The sequence below is a fragment of the Fundulus heteroclitus genome, chromosome 19 (assembly GCF_011125445.2).
Source record: "Fundulus heteroclitus isolate FHET01 chromosome 19, MU-UCD_Fhet_4.1, whole genome shotgun sequence".
Classification (NCBI taxonomy): domain Eukaryota; kingdom Metazoa; phylum Chordata; class Actinopteri; order Cyprinodontiformes; family Fundulidae; genus Fundulus; species Fundulus heteroclitus.
The window spans coordinates 8,524,310-8,548,672 of record NC_046379.1 but is presented as its reverse complement, the minus strand read 5'-3'; the positions used below and the strand labels follow the sequence as shown (position 1 = coordinate 8,548,672).

Below are 24,363 nucleotides of genomic sequence, written 5' to 3'. Positions count from 1 at the left end.
TTAAACCAGGATTCATTAATTCATCCTGCTGTAATAGTGTGGGTTTCTAACGCTGTTTAAATTCACATTTGCACCTACTGAAGCTGTGATATCGCAGTAGTTTCTGCACGTCTAACACCACTGCTGCTGTGCGATGTAGAACGACCCGTGAGTTACAGAGTGAAACTGAAGTGTTTGTCAGAAGATGTTCAGATCAGAACATTGGGGTTTTACTCTGATTCTGTTCTTTTCCTCAAAGCTGTTAAAACTGTTTGTATCAAGCAGAGATACTTCCTGTGTTTCATGTTGTTCAGCGAGTGTAAACCCGCTTTGGTTAAAATCCCTACTTATGCAACAGAAAATGCAGAGATTGTTGGAGTTCTCACCACTTCTCTCTTTTGCTTTGCACACACCAGATAACCCATGGAAGACAAACAGCTTGGTCTGCCTTTATTAAAAAGAAAAAAAAAACAAAATCAAATGTTTCTTTGATCTATAACTGCGGGAGACACATAGAGTGGAAGCCGATGATAATGGCTACATTTTGAAGTTTAAACGCTATATTATGAGATAAAATAAATAAATAAATAGGCCTGGATCTTTTCACTACTTTGACTTCAAAACCCATCATAGTTCATGCAAATTTTTTCTTTTCAGATTTTGTAAATATTGTTTAATGTGTTGCTACAAAATGTCATCACAGTTTATAATGTATTAAACCTCTTGGTTTTATGTGGTTTTATTTTTTTTTTCCAATGCTGAGGGAGGAGAAATTGACTTAATATGTATCATATGCATATAGCAGCATTTTTACAACTTTTTCTTTTCAGTTGTACTTAAGCTGGTTGCTCGTTGTAGTGTCTATGTTCAAAATCAAAAAACATGCTTAAAAAGAAGAAAAAGGTAGCACGATGACCAAGAATGCTGTGGAAATTTGCTTTAGACTAATGACATTATGAAAGGAGCCCTGAACCCAGGCAGGAGAGCATAACATAATGACATGCCATAAAAAGTGATTTATCCAGTGAGAAAGAGGAGGTCAAGAAAATTTTGTCAAAGAAAAGCAGATTGGAAGCTTGACAATCCGACACTTTATGGAGGGATATAAAAATGCTTTGTTGTGTACCAGTAATTCCCCACAGTGGAGAAAGATAACTTGTGACAAAAAGCGTATTGCAAAACATTAAAACTGTAGCAACATTGAGGTTAGACATTGTCATTTTTTCTCCGGTTCTAACCATCGCTGTTACTCTGATTCCCATAGAAATTGGCACTCCAATTTCTCTAAACAATCGTGTCCAGAATACATTGTTACAAGGGATGGAAATCCTCTTTAACTTTTTTGGGGGGAACAGCAAAGGTACAGTGACATTTACTGCTGTAAAATGTACAGGTGGAATCTTATCAGTACTTTATACAGTTTACTGAATAATTGGTAATTGATTGAAATAACATGGCCAATAGTATTTAACAATCATATTAAAGCCCCAGTGCGTAAAATGTTCACACTGGTACGCTCAATGATTTACTAATGACTTCACCGTAATAGCAACTACGGAAGCCACGTAGTATCATAAATGTGACAATGTAAACATGTCTTCCATGTGTTAGCTACTGCTAATAGCTAATAGCTTTGGTCATCATGTGAAATGGTTTTTGGCTCTGTCTCCAAGTCTGCTTGTCACTTCACGTCAATTCTCTGAGTCACAGTTTTTTGGGCTTGTTTCTGAGTGTGCAGTCAGTTGATCTTGCTGCTGTGCAGCAGAAAGCAAATAGACCAGCTGATATCCCTCCACGTACTGTACATGCATACCCTTCGAACAAAATTAACCGTTACTGCTGAGAGGACAGAGCAGTTCAATTTTGTTTATATAGCACCAATTCACAACACATGTCATCTCAAGGCACTTTACAAAGTCAAACTCAATCAAATCATACTGGCCCAAAATGTTTCCTATCTAAGGAAACCCAGCAGGTTGCATCAAGTCTTGACAAGCAGCATTCACTCCTCCTGAAAGAGCTTAGAGCCACAGTGGACAGTTGATCGTCTGCACTGTTGATGGCTTTGAAGCAATCCCTCATACTGAGCATGCATGAAGCGACAGTGGAGAGGAAAACTCCCCCTTAACAGGAAGGAAAACCTCCAGCAGAACCAAGCTCAGTGTGAACGGTCATCTGCCTCGGCCTACTGGGGGTTAGAGAAGACGGAGCAGAAACACAAAAGCAGAGAAGCACATATTGATCCACTCCACCTGGTAATAGTAGCTGTGTCGATATAGACTCGTTTTTTCCCCCGGTTATTACGTTTTCTTTTCTTGGTTACTTTCTCTTCCCTTTCACTATGCAAAGAGTATGGATGGTCCTCCATTTCAACACAAAATGGGAAATAGAATGAGCTACTGCTGTTTTTGCTTCCTTTATACTCCTCCTCCACCGACATGGGTGCGTCTTCATATAGAAGACAGATAGGGAATCACGTAAGGTTTGGCCCCTCTCGGCTTCTGAAATCAGAATTAGCAAGGCTACATGGCGCCTCCTAGTGAGTGCACCGACACCTATGTATTTATAAACTACTAAATCTAAGTTATGAGAAAGCTTTCATTTTTGATGTGAGGTTATTAGACTTCGCCAGCATATGTATTTATCAAAGCAATACTTGATTTTTGCTAATTAAAAGCTAAATTAGTTACACACTGTACCTTTAATAGTAATAATTAATTAGAATTCACCACTCAAAAACTACCCATCACCAGAGGGTAATTGTGAAACAGAGCTGGCAAAGTTACAATCAAGTAATTCAGCCATAGTCTAAAATAGTTTTGACATTTTGTCAGCTATTGCTGTTTTTAGCTCTCTTTGTCTGTCTGCTCTAACTTGCTCTGCACTCTTTTCTCTCCTCTATGTCTCTCTCTTTACACACAACACACTGGTCAGCATAGGGTGAGGTCACAGGGCTTAGCCCAAGGCAGATTCAACCAAAGTGATGAGGGGTATAAATGCAATAATTTTTCCCCTAGATGAATTGCAAATTTCCTTCTTTTTTTTTTTTGCATATTTGTTTTTTATATTATTTAAATATATAATTTCATCTAATGATTTATTGAAAGGGACAAATTTATGTTTTGGTTCCAGACACCCCGTAATCTGATTTTAACCTATGGTTGTTAGGGAACCATGCATTGATTTTGCAAGTCTCACTTTTTTCCACATAATCACCCTGAGTTTTACTACATTAGTTATTTAGCTGTCAAAAATGTAGTTTGTTTTTTCTGAAACACAGTCTGTTCTGCCACCCAAACTCTGTAAATAAATTGCGCATTAATTTTCCAACATTAGTTTGTCCTTAAAAGTATTTCAAGCTAACACTACAAATGTGGCACACAATATTGACGGAAATAAAAGAATGTAAAGAATTATGTCGTGCCAAGTATCATACATTGCTTTTGCTTTAGCACTCTATTTTAATTTCAACACAGCTTCTCATGTACTCATGTGACAGTTTCAAATCATTACCTATTCAGCCAAAGATCAGCAGGTAAAGAGGTGTAAGGATCAGACCCTGGTCTCATTATGGTTTAACATTTTTTGCTAGTCTTGGGTTATTTGGTGTGTCTAATTTAGATTTCTAATAATCCTCTAATAAACTCACTTCACTTTAAGAGCTAATAATTCTTGATTTGAGACTAGATATCTGTGGTTTATTTAGATATAATTTGGCCCAAACAATGCTCAGTGGGTAAGAGATGCTTGATTCAGGAGAGTTTAGAAGGATTTGTTTCAATTTATTGATGGCTCATTTTGAGGAAAAAAGATAGTAAGCCAACTTTTACTGATCCTTCATTTCCATAAAATAAAGGGCTAAATACAAAATGAACCACAGTAGTCCTTTAAAACATTAGAGCGAAAATATCTAGACAACAGTTATCTCAATCTTTATTATTTTTATGAATAAAACTTTACAGATTAATCCTTTAACATATGGACAAAGGACAAAGTGGCTTACTCAGCGTTCCCTGAGGAAAAGGTCTCATGTCATTCTGAGACAAATCAAGCTGCCTCATCCCTGACACTGATGCGACCCCGGTGGACAGGGCCTGTACCACTCGTGGGGCTCAAGTGAACTTGGCAGTTAGTGAACAGATTACAGGAGGGTTTTCAGATCATTGTCAGGTCTCTGCTGGTGTAAGTCATCAGACATGGTGTGCTGTCAGGAGGGAGGGCAGCAGGGGAGTTAAAATAACAGTGATTCAGCGTGATGTTTCTCTCAGAGTGATGAAATGTGGCATTCTCTGGGGTGTACGGGAGTTAAGAAAAAGACATGAGCGTGCAAACGTGTTTTGGGCCTGCAGAGGAATGTGCACGCAAATAAGAATTTGGTCTAATGACGAATATTTTGTGTAAAGTAAAAAAAAAAAAAATAAATAAAAGAATCTTCTCTCTAAACAGACCTCTTAAATGCTGACCAGATGAGATGTTTGTCCATAATGCGTAGCACCTCTATAAAAAAAAAAGTAGCATATTAGTGCAATCACCTCATACCCCTTTTCAAGCACGGTGGTGGAGGGCTGATGGTTTGGGCCTGTTTTACAGCCACATGACCACATTGTCTTTTGGCTTGATTTTTTATTTTTTTATTTTATCTGAACTGTCCATTCTCTGTTAATATGTTTTAGACAGCTTCTTTGAGTAAAACATAATGCTTTCAGAATACTGGGACACTGGGAAGGCTTTAGATATATCTTGCAGCTCACTATCTAATTTCTCACTGTTGATCTCTGCATCACCTTCAAATGCATGTCTGACTAAAGCTACAAAGAACAATTCTCAGATGTCTAAATATCATCAGTTTAACATATGTCAGTCATTGATTTTACGTCACCCTTGTTGCCATTTTCAGAATTTTGTGTCTGCTCATAATTTCAATCCATATCACTGTTTTTGTTTGGATTGCAGACTGTTTTGCACCCGGTTGATAGTTTAATTCAAGCCATATCAAGTTTTTTTTTAATTATTTTGTTGTCACTGAGGAAAATAATTATCATGTCATCCAAAAGGATTCTGTGTTGTTTTTTTTTTTCTTTTCCTGGCTGCTGTGTGAGCTGATGAAATATCCTCTGGCAGAAAACATTATCCGAGATGCTTTGGGAGGCTCGCATCTGAAAATAAATCGATGCAATCAGCACACAGCCAATAAGAAGCTTGTTAGCTGCTAATGAAAATGTGCACATTAAGTCAATATGAAATCCCCTGAAAAATATTTTTTGTTGTTTAAACACTGAATGTATAATGGACAGTTTATTTCTTCTCATGATTTTCAAAAGAAAAGACAAGATTAATCTGTTTTTAGTAAGAGACATAGTATCAGCGTCCATCCACCCAGCTGGTGCTATCGATTACACTGGAGGAGTGATGGGTCTAGTGCTGCTTTGGGATTAGGATTTATGAGAAGTGGTGCGGACCTCTCTTCATCTCTGCACGGAGTAGATATCAAGGTGTCGGGATGCGCTCAGTCAGACTGATGGGTGGGTCGGCCAGGCGTGTATAGCTCTAAGAATCCATACAGGTACTCATGGGCTTTGGTTCTTGCCTTTTTTTAAAAAATATATATAAATAAATAAATGTGTGAACTTCTCAGGCAAAACCTGATTGATTTAAGTCAGGGTGAAAATCTGCTTTTTATCAACATTATTAAAACTTCGGAGCATCTTGATTTGATCACATCAAACACCTTGTTGGAGGTGGCTGAAATAGAAGAAAATCACAACTGTAGATAAAGAAACTGTTTTTGAAAAAGTGACCGATTAGCACTTCATTTTAATAGGTATGCAATAAGTTGAAGATGTTCTGCCCGCGTCCTCGCTTAGACTAAGAAAGTAGAGCACATAACCCCAGTTCTAAAGTCCTTACACTGGCTCCCTGTATCTCAGAGAATAGACTTTAAAATACTTCTGTTAGTCTATAAATCCATGAATGGCTTAGCACCTAAATACATCACAGACTTGTTATCAGTGTATCAACCCTCCAGATCACTCAGGTCTTCTGGCTGCAGCCTTCTCTGCATACCTAGAACCAGAACCAAACATGGAGACGCAGCATTTAGTTCCTATGCCCCACTTATCTGGAACAAACTTCCAGAAAACTGTAAAAATGCGGAAAGCCTGAGTTCCTTTAAATCAAGACTAAAATCACATTTGTTTAGGACTGCATTCAACTGCACTAGTTAAACAATTCTCACAAGTTCAGCTTTATTTTTTAGTCCAACTGTTTGTTAATGCTCTATTTTGTTTCTACATCTTATTCCTACTTGCTTTTTTCTGTTTTATTTTCCTGTATTTTAATCATGTAAAGCACTTTGCATTGTCTCTGTACTGAATTGTGCTATACAAATAAATTTGCCTTGCCTTGCCTTCTGACCAGGGTTGCCAAGTCCGCTTATCATAAGCAACTTTGGCCTTGTTTTTGTAGATTTCCCAAGTTGCGGGTTGTGGTTTTTTGTGCTTGTTTTGACAGTGAAGTTGATTATTTAGGCAATTTATAAACATGAGTTATATAATGAGACCTGCTCGCACTGCTGCACTACAGACAGCGTGAACCGCCTCAAATATCCAAATATCACTCCAGCCCTCCATGTACACACACTGACAACACTAACATGGAGAACTGCTTTAGGAAAGGTTGTGGGGGCTAGAAAGCTATGTACTGTGGTGGGTTGCTTGTTGCGCTTCCTTTGTCATAGAACTGGCCGCTTGTTTGTCTCACAATGTGTGGCAACACTGATTCTGACTAAAGAAGAAACCTTTTGAAAGAAACCGTCTGTCAGATTATCACACAGAATAGAAACAATCTGACAGTCAAAGTTACCGTTCTGTGATAATGCCAGCCTGCTGCCCAGCTTGGCTCCTGATGAAATGGGGCCTCATTAACCTCTCATTTAATGTCTGTCTGCTCAGGCTGGAAAGTGTGGAAGACTTTTAGCCAACATATAAACTAAAGGACATTACACTGTCTACCCTATTGTCTTCCACTCCTACAAGATTGGTGGGAATCCCAGGATGACCCAGCAACACTCATTATCTCATTTTGGGGTATTTAAATTTAAGCAGCCAACAAAAGTACAAGACCACCTTGTTGTTTTGCTGCTCAAGTGATACCAGCAGTGCTTTTCTCCCATAGCCAAAGTGTTAAACTTTTCTTTCAGCAAACTGTCGACATGATTTATATTTTACACTTTGCTTTGCATGAGCTGCGAGCTACAAACTCACTTTATCTGCTAACTAAGAAACAGAGTCGCCTTAAGGAACTTCTGATTGACACAAATGTGTATTGATTGATACCACCAGTGAGTAGCGGACTAGAACAGGGAAATGGGTTGCAGTAGTCGTCGCTGCCGATATGATCAGGCTCTCCAGGAAGTCACACATATGTTTTTTTTTTCTAATTTAACCCTCTGAAGACACCGGTAAATATAAAAAACAGACCATCTCTCAAAAACACACTGCTCTTTTTCGCTTCATAATAAGACTAGCCTAGCTTGTCCTTGTGATTGTTTCTGCCAGAATCTTGATTTGTAGTGATTTGTCTCTTATCTACCTGCATGTGAGAGAGCTGAGGTTGGCATGGAAACAAGGAAAATGATGCTGGTTGGTTTGGCAACAGTGAAAGCCCATATGGGTGTAACATAGCTGATGATTAGCATCTCTTTTCGTATTGATCTTAACATCACTGATGATTTTTAGCTACATTAGAGCATCTCTGCATATTTGGTCTGACCACAAGAAGCAGGAAGGCAATTTAGGTTCTGTACAAAATGTTATCTTTGATAAAACCTAATCAGTCCATCAGGTCTCACCAGCCTTTCTCTCCAGCTTTGCTTCAGCTCATTGAGGTTTGCAGGTATACATAGCTTTACAGCAGGGGTGAGGTTTGGACTCTGACTGGACCATTTTAATATTTTAGGTAATTTTCTTTTTTCAGTTTTTCTACTGTAGATTAGCTGCTGTGTTTCGGATTCTTGTTCTCGCCCAGTTTGGGTGAAGCTTTAGCGGTCGGGTAGATGGCCTCATATTTGACTCTAGAATATCTTTACATGCAGCGTAGTTCACGATTGTCTCAATTACAGTAAGGCTGCAAAACATCTATATATGGTTTTATGTTTCCGAAGAACCTTGTTACAGCTCTGGAGGTACATTGAATTACAACTTTGCATACCTAAGTTGTATTGCCATATTGTTTTTAAAATGAGGCTTTCTCATTGAATCCTTCCAAATAAGTTATACTTGTTCAGTATTTATTATATGAACATGCTAACTGAGACCTGTAGATATGACAAGAAGCTCTTGCGTTTTTTTCATTACCAATATTTATCTCTGTAGAAAGATTAAATAGAAATAGTTTGTAATTTAACAACAATAAAGGGTCAGTATAAGGTTCAATAGAAGAATAGTTTTCCTTCCTTTTGCATTCAGTTAAGACTACGGTCACTACATCCTCCAAACCAATTACAAACGCAGACCCAGGAAAGCCCGCCCCCTCCAGAGAGTTCAGAGAGCATGGGTTCTTTTTTCTTTTTCTAAAACGTACAATTTTGGTGAAAACTTGGTTGAATAAAGGGTTGAGTTCGAATTCAGTGTTCTTTATCAAAAAACAAAAAAAAACAAAAAGGTTGTTAAGCAACAGCATAAAATGGCCAGGCATGCACTTAAAATATATATTTTGAATTTTCTAAATAATTATCGATATGCTTTCTACTTTTATCAATATGCTTTTTTTCTATATCATCCAGCCCTAGTTTTTAAATGACATTATGACTCTTTTGAGATTAATAGGGAGAATCAGCTTCTTCTCTAAGGTCATTGCTGTTGTCTTTACTACCTGGCATTGTGTTTGAATACACCTGTATACTGCAGAGCTGCTAACCCCTAATCATTTAGAGCTGATCCCCCTTAATGTAGATCAGCTAATCAGACGTTGGTTTGCTTGGTCTTCATAGCTCTATTTACATGACTAGTGATGTGATTTATTTTGCACGATGTGACCTGGTTCTGCTGCGGTGTCAGCTCTTTTTTCATGATTAGAAGTTGATGTTGCCTATTTTTTCCCCCCTGTCTCACTTCCTAATCTCTTTTCTGATGTTTGCTCAGTTTCAGCCAGAGATGACTATAGATAAGGAGGAATTAGGTCAAACCACAGCACACTGGAGTGGGGTTATTGCAGCAAAAGACCCTTTGCTGCATTAAATGAAAACATGAGGGCAGGTCAGACACAGGAGGAAATGCATAGTATAGTGTTATAGTGTTACAGAGCCATACTTTCCTAAGTTGCTAAAAAAGAAGCAAAGCTGTAGCATTTGTTGGTCTGGGTTTGTCGGTGTGGTTTCACTGCCACAAGGGAGCACAGCCTTTCCCTGATACTAAGCTGAAAGTACTCAGCATTCAGTTCACGTAAAGGCTATCACTCAGCCTCTAAAACGCCACGGTGCCACATTGATGATGGACAAGTGGATGCTGAGGGGAACAGCTGCTTCTAATAATAGTTTCATCCCCAAAGAGACTCTATAGGCACACTCACACAACACAAACACATATACACCCATAAACAAACAGGTTGCGCTGCTTCTTATTGTGTGTTCTCAGCTTTATTAGGGAGCACTTTCTCGCTGCTGTCTCCTGAGATGTAATGTCATCTATAGTTTATAATTGGAGCAGTTCCTGTGGCTGGCTCAATGACTGATTCTTGGTTTAGCACTTCTGTTGAGCCAGATGTTTGGACGCAACTTGCTCATAGTTTAAACTGAATCCCAGTGGTTGGACTGGTCAGTGTTTACGGGTTAATATTTGCAGAATGTGACGTCAGCAAAGACGTCTTGAGAATGTACTGTGATGGAAGGGACACATCATAATGAGGCCTGATCTGTTGCTTCTCACCAGAACTTGCTTCAGACATGAACAATTAAGTTTCTGGAGATTTTTCTTAACAGATTTGACATGCATTATACCGCAGAGACGGGTTCCCACAACAGAAAATATTCTTGTGCTCAAGAATGTAGATCGTATTCCGAAACTAAGACATAAAGGTGCAGTTTTATTTGCAGAGAATGACAGAGGGATGCACTTCTGTGAAAGCTCTAATTGGATGGATCGAAATAGGCTGAAGGCAACATAAAACTGCTGATTTATGTCTTTTGTCTAGACCATCCTCTGCAGATGCTTCTTTTTGCCTTGGTAGTGGTAAAAATAATTACTGAATATGGTTACCATAACATTCATTCCTAAATGTTACAGCTATTGTGACTTTGACTAACAAATGATCGGAAAGTCCATTATTTGCAGGTTATTTGCTGTGTCCACAAAAGACGGTTTGATTCCTTGACTTCCACTGTTTTCTAAATGATTTAGTGTTCAGAGTCTGGTGGCTAGGTAGAAAAGACATTCCTTCACAAGGGTACAAAATTAGACTGAAACTGAGTACAAGTGTTGCCAACGGTAAAAAAGCAACACAATCGAAAGGCGTTTGAAAACAGGTATTATCCTCATCTGTTTATTTGGTCTGAAATTTCTCCCTTCATACTTTAGTTGCAACTTTGTAAATTAATATGATGCCCCTATGATTTATAAATGTGTTGTTTGAAATATTATTTAAATTCTATTTTATTTGAAATGTTTGCAGATGCTCTAAAGCTACACACCCTGTTGCCATTTCTACAAACCACTTTTTACCTAATTCTCACTTTACAAAGTTACATTGTGAAGGTAAAGGTGCTCTTAGCTGTTCAGGTTTTTTATTCCTCTTGAACTGACTGAATCTCCATGTTTTTTGATCGGGCCTTTTGCTGTGAAGAAGAAAATATAGACATTCAGCTGACTGAACCTATTATAACTTGCTTTCAGTTGTTTTATCTTTTAGCCATGCAGTTTCAAAGCTGGAAATCTGTTTGTTCTAAAGCCTGAATATCTCCCTACAGTCCCCGCGTTCTAGTTAAAGTATTTATCAGGTCAAAGCAGTTGAAGTGGTTGTCCTTTCCAGCTGTAGCCCCGCTCGTCTCAGTGTTGTACGTTGACCTCGGAGGGTGCAGATGCCCCTCAAGCAAACGCATTCTTTTTCAGAAAGTTAGTTTCCCTCGAGCTTCCTGAGAAATGCACACATAAGCATCCTGACGTACTGCGACGAATGCTGGAAACGCTGAATAGCTGTGAGGAGAATCTTAACGGCTGCTCTGCCCCTCAGATTAGATCAACCGAAGGCTGGTGATTTTCCCTCTGAATGCTACCTGCTCTCAGCTGAGACATTTTGATGAGTTGTTTGTTAAAACATTTTAGATGCTAATCTGAATCATTGTACCGTCAAAGGAAGTGTCAGTACTTAACCTTATCTAACACGGAGAGCTCATGTTGTAAAGTAAGATTGTGTAGTTTGAACAGACCAACAACCAAACTAGCATCCTCTGATAATCAAAAAGAAACATTTAAAAGACGCCATAAGTCTTAGAATCAAATTATTTTGTGGAAGCCTGTACTGGATGTGTCGGCATTAACTTATTTAAGGGCAAAATCAAAAGTTCGAATTACCCATAATGCAGCAGCACTTTTCTGTAACCATAACAGTCATGATGGCGGCTGCAACGGAGTGATGATTTAATGATGCTCTTTATTATGTCCTGAATGAGCTGCATATGTCTTTAAAACCTCAACAACTGCCTGGTCTAAGGACTAAACTATCTTAAAACATATTAAGATCCCTCAGGAGATGTTCAAAGGTGTCTTTCAGGAAAAGGTTTTCCTCCTTGTCCTCATACCTCAATTGCCCAATCTTGTATAAGAAAATAATAAATGGATGGATTCAAAGCACTAAATTAGCCTGTATTCTAAATTGAGCAAACTCACCTTGCAAAGTATAAAAGAAATCTGTCAAAGTCTCAAAATGTTCCTAAAAGCAGGTTTCAGATTTCTTACCTCTTCTTCTGGTGCTATCATTTCCCTAGCCTCCTCAATTTTTCCAGTCAGCAGCTAATTTAACTGCTCAAACACCTCTTGGATACAAAGAGCCCTGACAAAATGCAATTTGATGGGTTGGAATTACATAAAAGGAGGAAGCAAACAGGACTCCACCAGGGTTTTAATGGACCCGGCTGGAAAGTGAGAACATGAGTGGAGTGCCTTCCCGATGTTAAGATGTTAACTCTGAAAGCAAGAGACAGCAGTGAAACACGTGTTCCCCGAGGCTCAAACATCACTCATCAACTCCACGAGCAGCAAAAAAAAAAAAAAAAAAAGCACTACAGACGATTCATCCTGTTTAAGCTGTTGAAAATCCTTCTGTTGGGTGTTTTTAGGCCTCATGTGTCGGACCTTTCAGTCAGATCCAGTCTATGCTAGATTTCCAACTTTATACAAATATTTGCGATAAATAATCTTGGCTCTCTAAGGGGGAGAAAACTAAAACAAAACAGCTGCATTGATTGCTTCTTTGAAAGCTTTATGACATCTTGTCTCTTATGTAAAATAGGTTTGTCTGACATTAGACGTAGACTAAGCTCAGTGACGCTTTAAAAAAAAAAAAAAAATCCTTCCAAGCTATTTTTATTCACAGGCATGCAACTAAATTCAGGACTCAATCAGGACTCTTTTATTGCATTATTCCACCATGCTTGTCTGAGTCATAGCGTGGATGGCTGGGTGCAGCGGTGGAAGAGTTAAGGCGGATGCAGTGATGGGAGCCTCTGAGGAGCAGGTGAAGCTGGGAGTTCCAGCTGTCTGTGGAGTCTCGGAAAGAACTGGAGCATGTAGGCCGGGCAAATTTCCCCCGCTGCTTAATAAGAGCTGACATCACACAACATAACTCACTTCTGCAGTCTGTGCTGCGGCTGGAACACATTGTTTTTTATGAGGGAGGTACAGTAGGAGCCGGATCCCTTGGCACCCGCATTGTGAATCAGCAGTACCAGTGACACGTGCGACGTAGTTTTATTACTAAACACTCAGGTCAATAAACTATTTAATCCCCCGTCCCGTATGAACTTTGACACGGTCTAGATGAAAAGCGGAAATCAATCTGTGACAGTTTTTTTTTTTTTTTTTTTGCTCTTGCAGACAACTGTTTCAAACAATCATTGGATGCAGTCAAAAATATTCAGGGAAGAGCTGCAAAATACCTGTGAGAAATTTTCCAGAGATTTATGTTTACATCATTTTGAGTTTTATTCAGCTGAAAGAAAACTGCATGATTAAATCATATTAAAGCATACACAATTTCGCACACAGGCTGGAATTCTACTTAAAAAAAGTAATTCAACAAATCTTTTGTAGACATAACTTATTAAATTTTACATGTATATGTCAGGTGTGTTCTGCATTTGAGCTCCCATCTGTAAGATCCACCATGGAGCGACCCAAACATTTAAATATTATGTTTCCAGCCTCATTCACTGAGCAAATAGTATAGAAAAGTAGTCACAAAAGAGAAATTTGAACAGTCCAGCTCTTTTATTAGAGAACTTAAATGTTACTTTCCAGCTGAGATGAGGACAAGGGATTGCGAATTGGACTCAGGTCACAGTTGAGTTGGACAAAGACTCCAGACTTAACTTTTATTGAAAAAAAGTGGCTTGTTTACAGCTTACCTTTTAATAACTTGCAGGTGTGTTTGCGAAACTTACATTTTACATTTCTGTAATTAATTAATTATAGGTTATTTTGACAGATCCTGTTCGTTATCTAAGAACACACTTCACCAGAACATTATGAGAACTTAAAGGTTACTTTCTGGAACCCGACAAGCTATCTTCTGGAATTTAAAAGTTACATCTCTTGATCATGCAGATTACTTTCCTTAAAATGTACCGAGTGCCTTACAAGAACCAACAGGAACACAAAGGCTATGTTCTATGTACTTACAGGTAGCTTTCCTCAGAATCTATAGGTTACTTTATGTAATTTAAGGGTCACTTTGTCAGAACCTACAAGTTATTTCCCAGCAAAAAAATAATAATAAAACTGCTTACTTTCGCAGGACCTACAGGTTACTTTGCCTGAACTTACATAATTTCTAGGGAACTTTTAACTAACCTGCAAGTTCTTGAAAAAGTCCTAAGATTACAGGAAGAACTTGGAAGGAACAGGAAGAATCGTATCGCCAAATGTCCAAATCAGAATTTCAACAGAGCAATCACCAAAACAGAAGGCCTTTCAGATATCAAGGATTTCTAACATTTCTCTGTCTCTGTCCCCCATCAGGACTACACCATCACCATGTATTTCCAGCAATCCTGGAGAGATAAGCGCCTCTCCTACACAGGCATTCCCCTAAACCTGACCCTGGACAACCGGGTGGCAGACCAGCTCTGGGTCCCCGACACCTATTTCATTAATGACAAGAAGTCTTTTGTCCATGGGGTGACGGTCAAGAACAGGATGATCAGACTGCACCCTGATGGAACGGTGCTCTACGGCCTCAGGTAAGAGCTAATTCTGCCCTTTCGGTTGAAATCTTGGGTTAGTAGGCAGTAGCCTTATATTAGGTAAATTTTTTTGGTCCTCTATAAGCTATCTTGCACCATTTAACACTGATGCCTTCGTCAAAAATCAATTTGCATCTCTCTGCCAGTCACTTAACATCAGTCTGCCATCAAGAAGAAGCTTGTTGCAGCCTGACACTTTTAAGCGTACAACAGCAGTCAGAAATTTTCCAGCTTTCTACACTAGAGCCATTTAGTTTTGCAGAAATTGCACAAGCTACAAGAAACAATGTCTTAATTTTTATAATACAGCACATACAACAGACGATTCAGGAAGCTGACAAAAACATTTGGTGCAAATTGTCCAAAGGTGTTCAGTTGTCCATCATCTGGTAAATTTTCCGTAAAAGACCCAGACGTTCTCGAAGGTTTTTTAGAAATCTGCTAATGTGTCTGTTACGGGAGACCTGTTTTTCTTCCACTGACATAAATGCATTTACACAATTCCCAGATTTGTACGTTGAATAAGTGAGACAGCACAGCATATTTCCTCAGCCTTGGTACATTCCTGCTGCAGATAACGTTGATTAAAAACCATAGATTATGCACGTAAGATCGTTTTATGTAGCAGGTTTTAACGAGAAATGGTTGCTGTCTCTAGGAAACGTGTTATTTTTGTTTCCTATTTGGTGCAAATGTTTTTAATGATGTATTGTGTTACAATTGGCAAAAGACAACCACCTAAAGCAAATGCATTGTATAAGATAAAAGAAATTTCCCAAATTATTTAGGAATATGATCTGTTCTGTTAGTTGGTGATATACAGATTAGGATTCATTACTTTTAAGTTTATGAGCTGCTAAATCCTTCTCTCTTTACATGAATGCGCACATAATCAGAAAACCTGGTCTAGCCTGCAAAGACAAGCAGCATTATGACATCATCCAGCATTTTTTAACCTATTTCAGATCTAATTGTATAATTTCTTTGCATCACTTAAGGAAAAAAAAATAATATGTATATATATGGGTCTTTGTATTTATACACTATTAACACACATTTTATTATTATTTTTATTTTTATTTTTTATTTTTTTCCCCCCAGTGTCCTGTCTAGCAATGTGGCAATAAGAATTGATATCTTTGATATTAACACACATTTTAACATAATTGATTTTGCCTGTTTATGGAGAACTATCAGAGCAAAATAAACATTTCTTTTGAAACACAAGGAAAATCCATTTTGTTTTCTTTTCATCGTCCAGGCGTCCTTCAGGCGTTTATGTTAATCTTTGGTTGGTATAAGTGCCATGATGTGGAGAATTTGGTGAAGAGAGGCCAGGTGGCTGAGCAGCAGGCCTCAAACTGTTGACCAGAACAGGATACAGAACCAACATGGTTTTCATGGCAACCCTTCATTTAACTGGAAATCCTTTGGTACACTTCTCCCCGGGACACAGAACGAGGGAAGGCTGTGAATACAGTCGCAGACATATGTCATTCAGTATGGTTCAAGTCAAACGCCAACACTCTGGCGTACATTTCAGAAAAAGCATCAGCTGCTCAGTGAGTAATGTTTTTTCTGGGCCTGGCGTGTTGTTCTGCAGTGACTAAACAGATACAGAAACTATATACAGTCATATTCAATTAATTAGAATAAGGGTTCAGTGAGGCTCATTTGTCAAATTAAAAATACTTTTTGAAAACAACAGCCTTCTAGCAAGTATTAAACATGTTTTCAATTAAGCCCACATTTCTGTATTAAAAATGTGTTTTCTATCGGCTTGGTGTAATATTGTAATCTTAAATGTTGTATTTTTATTATATGTAAACTAAAATATAGATTTTTTTAATAATTTTTATATTAGCAGAAATTATGGCTTTAAGACATCTATCTGTCTGTGAGTTATTAATCTATATATGTAATATGTTTATCTTAGTTAATTGGGTTACTGAAACAAATGGACATTTTGATAATATTCAAACTTATTGAATATAACCATACACTATTATCACATTTTCAGATTACTTTGTTTCTGTGGTTTATTGAATCAAAACTGAAGTCTATCAATTTTCAAAGCATCTATCTGGCTGTCTGTCTGTCTGTCTGTCTGTCTGTCTGTCTGTCTGTCTGTCTATGGATTTTTTTTGTCTCTCCAGCTGCTTTTTAAAAATTGAGCGCATGGTTGATTAAGAATTTGCAATTTTCCTGACTACAGGTTTAAAATGTCTATGTTCTGCTATTTGAGATGCTTTGCCTTCAGACAGAATTCTTCATTATGCTGTGAAATCAGCCAATTTGGGATGTTGTGATCTGTTGTTTTTTCCTGCTCTGGAGGCAACACCCTTGCTGAAAAGAGACAGGGGTCTCATACTAAAAAGTCCATACTAAAAGTGTACATACAGCTAAAAAAAAAAAAGAAAATGGCATACGGCAAAAACATGTAAGATTTAGAAAACCATGCACACGCATACCAGCATGTAATTTTTCTTTATGGATCACAGCTGCACCTAAAGGACTGCATAGCAGGTTCCACCTCATGTTCTGCCCTCAACACGCCCAGATTCAGCCATAAATGGTCAATGCAAAGCACCTTGTTAATCGTGGATTAAAAATCGGGTCAGCTGATCATCTTTTTTGTTATGCTGCAGCGACAAGCACAGAAAAAAAGCAAAGAAACTAAGAAGAATTTCGCAGAGAGGTGTTTATTAAATGAGAAAATGAGAGGTAAAAACACAGATGTTGCCCACATTAAAAGAACCTGTTAAAAACAAAACATGATTGCTGTTTTCAACGTCAGCTGAAAGCGGTGCTCCGTGTTGAAAATCCTCTGGGGTTGTGCGCTCAGATCGACATTCAGAGGAGGGTGGGACCCCAAGAGGAATGAACAAAATAATAATAATAAAAAAAAACACAGCAAAAACTATGCTTAGGTAGCCGATGGACGGGTTTGAGCAGTATGCACATGTCCTCTGCGCTCTGGGGGTTGGAGAGCTGCCTTTCAGCACCTGGAGGCGGGTGTGGCTTCTTTCTCCTGTAGGCTATAGCAAAATGCAACGCTTGGAGTCGAAAGCGGCAGTCGTCATATTGGCCAGGAAATATTTGATCCCTGAAACCTTGGTTCCTCCTAATTCTTCCACATGCAAGGTTTTCCAACAGTGCCCATGCATCCACCATGCAGCTTTCCGCATGAGTGATTTTAACCGTTTACAGCAGTTAAAGTAATTGCCACACACCTTGTCACAATAATCTGTTGATCTGGGTGATCATCGGGGAGAGGAATGTGATGGTGGAAAACAATTGATGAAATGTTTAGTGGACATTTATTTAAGATTTTTTTTAAATTGCATGTTTCAGGCCCCATTTTGTGTGTACTCAAGCTTTATAAATGAGACCTCTGGTACTTGCTTGAACATTCTGGATGCCCTGAAGCCAATTCAGTTGCTGAACCTCTTAAGTTCTTCTTGATATGTTCTTCCGGGTCCAGAAAACAGTTCTTTTTATTTATTTAACATAGGTTTGTTGCAATTTAAAACCATTTACATGCAAAGCCATAATGGCTGCATGCATTTCTTTTAGATGTAACCAGTGATAAAACAAGAAGACAAAGATTTCAAGCACAGTCGCCCCTCTTTCTGTCTTCTAATTAGATTGATGGAATTGCAGCTGAGCTTTTCCCCAGCTTCACCTGTGCTGATATGATTATACTGGAATTAAGTTAGCTAATCAATTTGGGCAAATTGCATAGTTAGCATCCATCCTCTGGTCTCAGAGTAACTCTTGTATGAGGATTACATTGGACTCTATCAAGATCGGTCAGAGAATACAGTTTTTTTCTGTAGGTGTACCCTCATCTATTCTGTTCAATTTGTTCAAATACAGCAGATTCCAAACACTAAGAGGATTCTCGAAAATAACTTAATTCCTGTTTTCAAAGCTATTTTTTTATGCATTAATCCGAATGGCTTCGTGCTTCTCAAGAATCACTATGTTTGACAAAAGCATATCATTATCACAATTTATTACATGTCTGTACAACAAACATTTTCAAATTTAAGTGGAGTTAGGCATATGATAATTATGAGAACATTTAACACCCAAGCGTAGATTGATTTTAGTTGGTTTGTTTGGGAACATTTGGCAGCAGATGCTGCTGTTTTTTTTTTTTTTATGCCAGCAGGAGCTGCCTGCTCCGGTCAAGTTTTTTTTTAAGGTCCTCAAAAAAGCTGCTTTTCTCTGTATGAACATATTCCTGGTGACAAACAAAGACAGAGATGCGATGGCAGAAGGAAAGAAAAAGCATTAAGTCAGACCTGGAGTGCTTTTCCTTTAACTTCAAACAGGAAACAGCCTGATGAAAAGGACAGGGAGGCTGGGTTTGTCCAGAAACGACTCGTCTTTCGAGGTTGAATGAACATGGGCCTTGCGGGCTGTTTTCAGCACTCTGTCTCATCCTAAAGTCAAACACTTCTCAGCGTATTCAGATAAGCACGACTTTATTCCCCTCTAGACTAGTTCACTGCCTCCTTTAAATCTCTTCCAGTGCTCATAGTTTTCATCTCTCTCGTTTTACCTGGTTTCCACATTCTCCTTTTACCCTTTTCCCTTCGTCTCTGAATCAGAAATTCTATCCCAAAGAGGATGCCTGCTTCCAGAGGGTAACATAAATGCTGTAATAAGCACAAAAAATTGTCACTGTCCTCAAATTGTTTGGATAAGAACCCTGTAAAGAAGCACATTTGTAATCTTTGTAAGCTCTCACTTTTGCCAAGCTTTATATCGTGGGTGTTCAAAGTGCGACCCCGTGGTCATTTTCTGCCCTGAAAATGATTTTGTGTGCCCCTGACAGCCCTTTAAGCATCATAAAAAGTAGGCCTGTCAGTACAGATGAACATTTTTTGGAAAGAAAATATTTTAGGTGAAGCTTTTTACCGACAACCTAAGATATTTAAACTGCCATTTTGCTTTAATTTTTTATTTCAAAGTAAATAGGAACACAAAAATCCAATAACTTTTATTAGACTAGAGCACAGCCATTTAATAATGTTAATAAAATACTGGAAGCATTTTTGAAGAAAGTGAATTGTGTATTCTTTTCTTGTTGAGAGTAGATAAAGAATATTTTCAAACCAAGAAAAGGAAAACAATGAACCCAAACAAATGAGGAGATTGTACACCTTTCTTTTAATAAGGCATATAATGCAAGATCGTTTTTATGTATTAGATGTGCAATTATTATTATCTAATAAAATATTGCATGTCCAATGTATTGTTGAGGCAGTAGAAATAAAAATATGATTTTTATGTCTAATTTCAAAATTTCAAAACATTTTGTCAAGTTCAACTTGACGATTTTTCAGTTGAAATGCAAGGAGGCTTTCATGCTCAAATAAAGGAGTACAGGTTGCGCTTATCAGCATTAAATACCTCATAGTCATGTTTTTTTAGTTCAGATTGTAGCTTCTCTGCTGTATCTCTGAACTTGCAATACTTTTGCTATTTTCACACGTTCCTTATTAAAATACCAACTGAATAGGTCAGTCAGGTTATGGTCTGGATGTTGACTGGGCCAATGGTACACCATACGACTCAATCTGGTTCAAGCTTCAGCTGTTGAAGAGACGGCCGTATATATCTGACCCTAAAAAACCTCAATACATAGAAGATGATCAACTTCATGACTTTGGCTACAAAGCCAGCCGCATTCATCAGCCCTCCACCACTGTGTTAGAACGTTGGTGAGATGTTTGCACTGATATACTCTGTTGATTTTTCTACATTACTGCCAAACATCTCACCTGATTGGATCCAAAGGCCATTAAAACACGTGAAAATAACAGGTGTAGCTTTTTCAAGTTAAACGTGGAAGAATCTTGGATAAGAACTTCCCGTCTAAAGCGAACCGCACCAATTCTGAACCTGTTGTTTCTTAGATCTGTTATCTTCTTAACAAAATTTGCTGGAAAATGAGCCTAATTACCGAAGGGCCAAAACTGGCTCTTTGCTCTCTTTCTATAATTGTGTAAAATGTGAACTATCAGCTTACACTTCATATACACTGCATTGCTGGAAGGGTATTTATTCTTCCTTCACTAGTTTGGCCCCAGTATCCGAAAGACTGAGGATCATTCCTTTCACACAGCTCTGCTGCAGAATCATTATCCCCAAAGGCTCCAACAATTATTCATCCAATGTGCTCTCTGCTGAGACAAGGGCTATATATAGGTTTCCCAAAATGACCTCGGTTTTTGACTGACACACACACACATACACATACACACACACATCCCAATTATTGTAAATTCAACACCTTGGAATAATGAAAACAACAACAAAGATCTGTTTATTTCAACATCATCATCATCATCATCAGCTGTCAAATCTGTGGTATGGTGACCACTGAGAGAATGCTGTTCTCTGTAAGGAAAAGAGAAGATGACACAGAGGCTAAGTTTAGTCTGCGCTGCTGGGCCTGAGCTGAGGCACAGTCTAAAAAAGCTTCTGTTTAACAAGACTCGTAGTGATCATGAGGCTACATGTGGGGAAATCACAGTAAAAACATAGTGTGCAAATATAGGAAAATTGCAAATAAACCCACACACACAGCTTTATTCGCACCAGTTAAATGTTTTCTTATTTTTTTTGTATAACCGCAAACTTCAATTTATTATTATTTAATGGGTGATGGTCCTACAAAATGTGATTTGTAAAGAAAAGGATATGGGTACCACTTTCACTCAGAAGAAGACACATAACCAACAGTATGATGATGTCATACATTTTGATTTAACACATCGCACATTACAATAATCAGTCTCTGCTTTACCTGTTATTGCACAACAATTAAATATCACAACTCGTGAGTTAATAGAAGGTATTATTTACCTTTTCTGAAGTTCAATAAAACTGTTAAATTTTTGCCCTGTCCCTCTGTCCCTGTCCAGGATGTACCCCATATTCCTGCCTCTCGCCCTTTGACTGCTGGAGATAGTAACCAGGATTACCAGCTATAGATTTGATTGAGACCTTTTGTCAAAACTTCACTTGTATAGATGCTCTCTGCAAAATGACTGAGCATGACTTATTTTAAATAGAAGAATGGGCAAAATGTGAGTCTCTACATATGCAAAGCTGGTAAGAAGATACTTGAATAGTGAAAAGACTTGCAGCTGTATTTGTCGGGGGCTGAATACATGTGCACACCACACTTTTGTAATTTTTCTGTGATAAAAAATAACAACCTTCATCCTTTGTACGTGGTGATCATCATGGTCTCCAAGGTCGGTTGTCACTGGTTCTGCTCAAATTGTCAGCTCCAGTCTGGGTTTATTTAATGTTTTCCTTGTTTTCCTATTAGTCACATTCGGCACTTGTTCCTTTACAACTAAACAGAGGAGTAATGGAGCATGGGGCGCACTGGTCATTTTGCCTTTAGCAGCTGGATTAAGCAGCAGCCTTGGAGCAGAGATGAAGGGCAGACTAACCAGGTGCTTGTTCACCAACATAAAACATATCCAAACAGGCCAAACCAGGTCACAATGATCTTAACACGCAGCCCTTTATAGACTACTATAATCTCAAATTATCAAACCTGCCATGAAGCAGGGTTAAAAACATATATATATGCAATAACAAACATCTACAAAAAATAAAACATCTATATACTTTATATAACAAATATGATCTGACTATGGAAAATAGTTTTTTAAAAAGCCATTTTAGTCCCTTAATTCAAATGTATCGTATTAAATCCCATTGTGATAAAGTTTACTTTCCCGCCTCTCAGTCAATAAATGGACCCATCCGGAACCTTTAAAAGGCGCTCAGGCCCAGTGGGAAAACTTTTAGCCTGAACACACTGCAGAAGAAGCGAGAGAGGGAAGTCATCTGCACACAAAATACTGCAATACACGCATCAGTCTTTTACAACTCATTTCAAAGATTAGTTAGAGCATTGTTATCCGTTTGTTTGCTTTGTTCACAGGACAGGCCTTTATCAGTCCCAGTTGAGTAGAAACTGCCACATCACAACCACAAACAGTAACTATAAAATGCTGTACCTCAGTCTTGTTGTGTCATTTTTTCATTTAATGTACTAATCAAAGCAAATCAATATTTAAAAATTGCATCAGCACAATGTTGACCTTTATTATATGCTGCTGCAGCATTTTGTACACTACAGACGTTACCCTGCATTGGTTTGTACCTGCTGGCAGTTGTACCATAGTAATTGGACTACCAGTAAGTTCCTTATATTTAACTGATAATGTTTGCTTTTGTCGTCCAACATGTTTACTCCCTCCTTGTTGCAGATACAGGAATGTTACTGAACCTTTGTAAATTCCAGTCAAACACCCGACTGCCACGAGGTTGTTTTTAACGTGACTCACCTTTGGAGCACAACCAGCATCCGGATTTATGGGCATCCGTCAACTTTTCCTTTTCCATCTGCCCATTCAGTAAAAAACCTCCAAACAGCACTGTTTTAATAGTCAGCCCTTGGCATTCAGATGAGCCTAGGCAGGGAGAGGATGTAGGGAAGGGAGGGGCTGTGAAGTGTTGAAATGTTGGGGAAGGTGAAAAAGGATCAGTTTATATTGATTTTGACACAAATTAATATCTTTTAAATAAGTCATTTTGAAGCTACTATATTGAATTCTAAATTATTTTTACAACTCGCATCTTTAGACCAGCACCGCTAATTGAACCTAGACTTATGGGTGGATATGAGATGGAAGAGTGGATGGAACCATGTCCCTGGTTAAATTGACCGAATCATTGGAAGTGTTTTGGGTTGATGGCTTCTTTTAGTTCTCTATCCTCTGAAGGATTTACAAAAATCCTTCCGCTGAAAGACTGAATGTCTGGTTGACTCCGATTTAAGCTTGTTTGCTGTTACCATGACCCGGATAATTTGCACAGGAACATTCAAATGATGTTTTTCAGATAAATGGAAATGCATTTAACTGCATCATTTACAAATCTATCATGTTTTTGTCTGCAGTGCTCTGGACTTCTTCTTAAAGATATATATATGTTTTTTTTTGAAAATATTTTTTTCAAAAGGAGGCTAAAAATACCACAACCAGGGCTACCAGTGTGATATGTGGGGGGAAAAAAATCATCTTATGCCTCCTTACTCCGGCAGTAAAAGTTCGGCTGTCTTCACGTTTTCCCAGCTCTTACACTGTCATGGGCACTAAAAGCCCATAAAAACATAAATATTCATCCTCTACCTTCTTAATAGACCTGCGCTGTCTGTCTTTGTCTTGGACGCGCTGGAAACATCGGGAAGGTTTGGATAAATCATAAAGCTAATGGAGTGGGCACACACAGAGAGTACAAATGAAAAGTGTCCACTCGCTAACTTGAAAGAAGAAGGCTCCAGTTCTGTTTCTATAATCGTGAATCCTTCTAGAAGCAATCTTAAGATAGACTAGTTTCATCTCAAAATGAGGAGAGAATATAAGGGAGTCTTGGATAGTTTGTCCTTGCTGCCAGAGCATGAGCTATCCATCCTCTCTGGGAAGGTTTACTCGATAGTGTTGGAAAAGGAAGTGGTCAAATTTTAGATTTAGGAGAAAAAGGGCTGCTTTTGTGGACCAGTGGGTCTGATCTCCATCTTAGAGTTGCCAAATGGGTCATTGGAGTTTGGTTATCCAGTACACGTGATTTTTTTCCCCCCACAGGCACTGTATTGGGAAAGTGTTGGGATAGTTTAAGCAGGTCATCAAAGCTTTGCTTGTCCAAAGCAAGAGCTTCGTTCTTGGGTCAAAGCCAAGCTTGTTCGCAGTGCAGATTGGACTTGAGTGGGGGTGTTTCTTATCAATGAACAGGATGTTAAGCTGTAGTTGAAAGAGCAGAATGTCTGGTTTGGATTCTAAGCGTTTTTTTTTTGTTTTGTTTTTTTGTTTTTTTGTTTTTTGGGGGGGGGG

At 38.4% G+C, this 24,363-nt stretch overlaps 1 protein-coding gene across 1 annotated transcript in view; it reads left to right on the top strand.

Moving 5' to 3' along the window:
* Window positions 1-24,363, top strand: part of gabrb1 (gamma-aminobutyric acid type A receptor subunit beta1) — a 67,058-nt gene that overhangs the window by 12,545 nt on the left and 30,150 nt on the right. Inside the window, exon 4 of the mRNA XM_021310696.2 lies at window positions 14,208-14,428. Within this exon, the coding sequence (XP_021166371.2) occupies window positions 14,208-14,428 (221 nt within the window). The remainder of the gene's footprint in view (window positions 1-14,207; window positions 14,429-24,363) is intronic.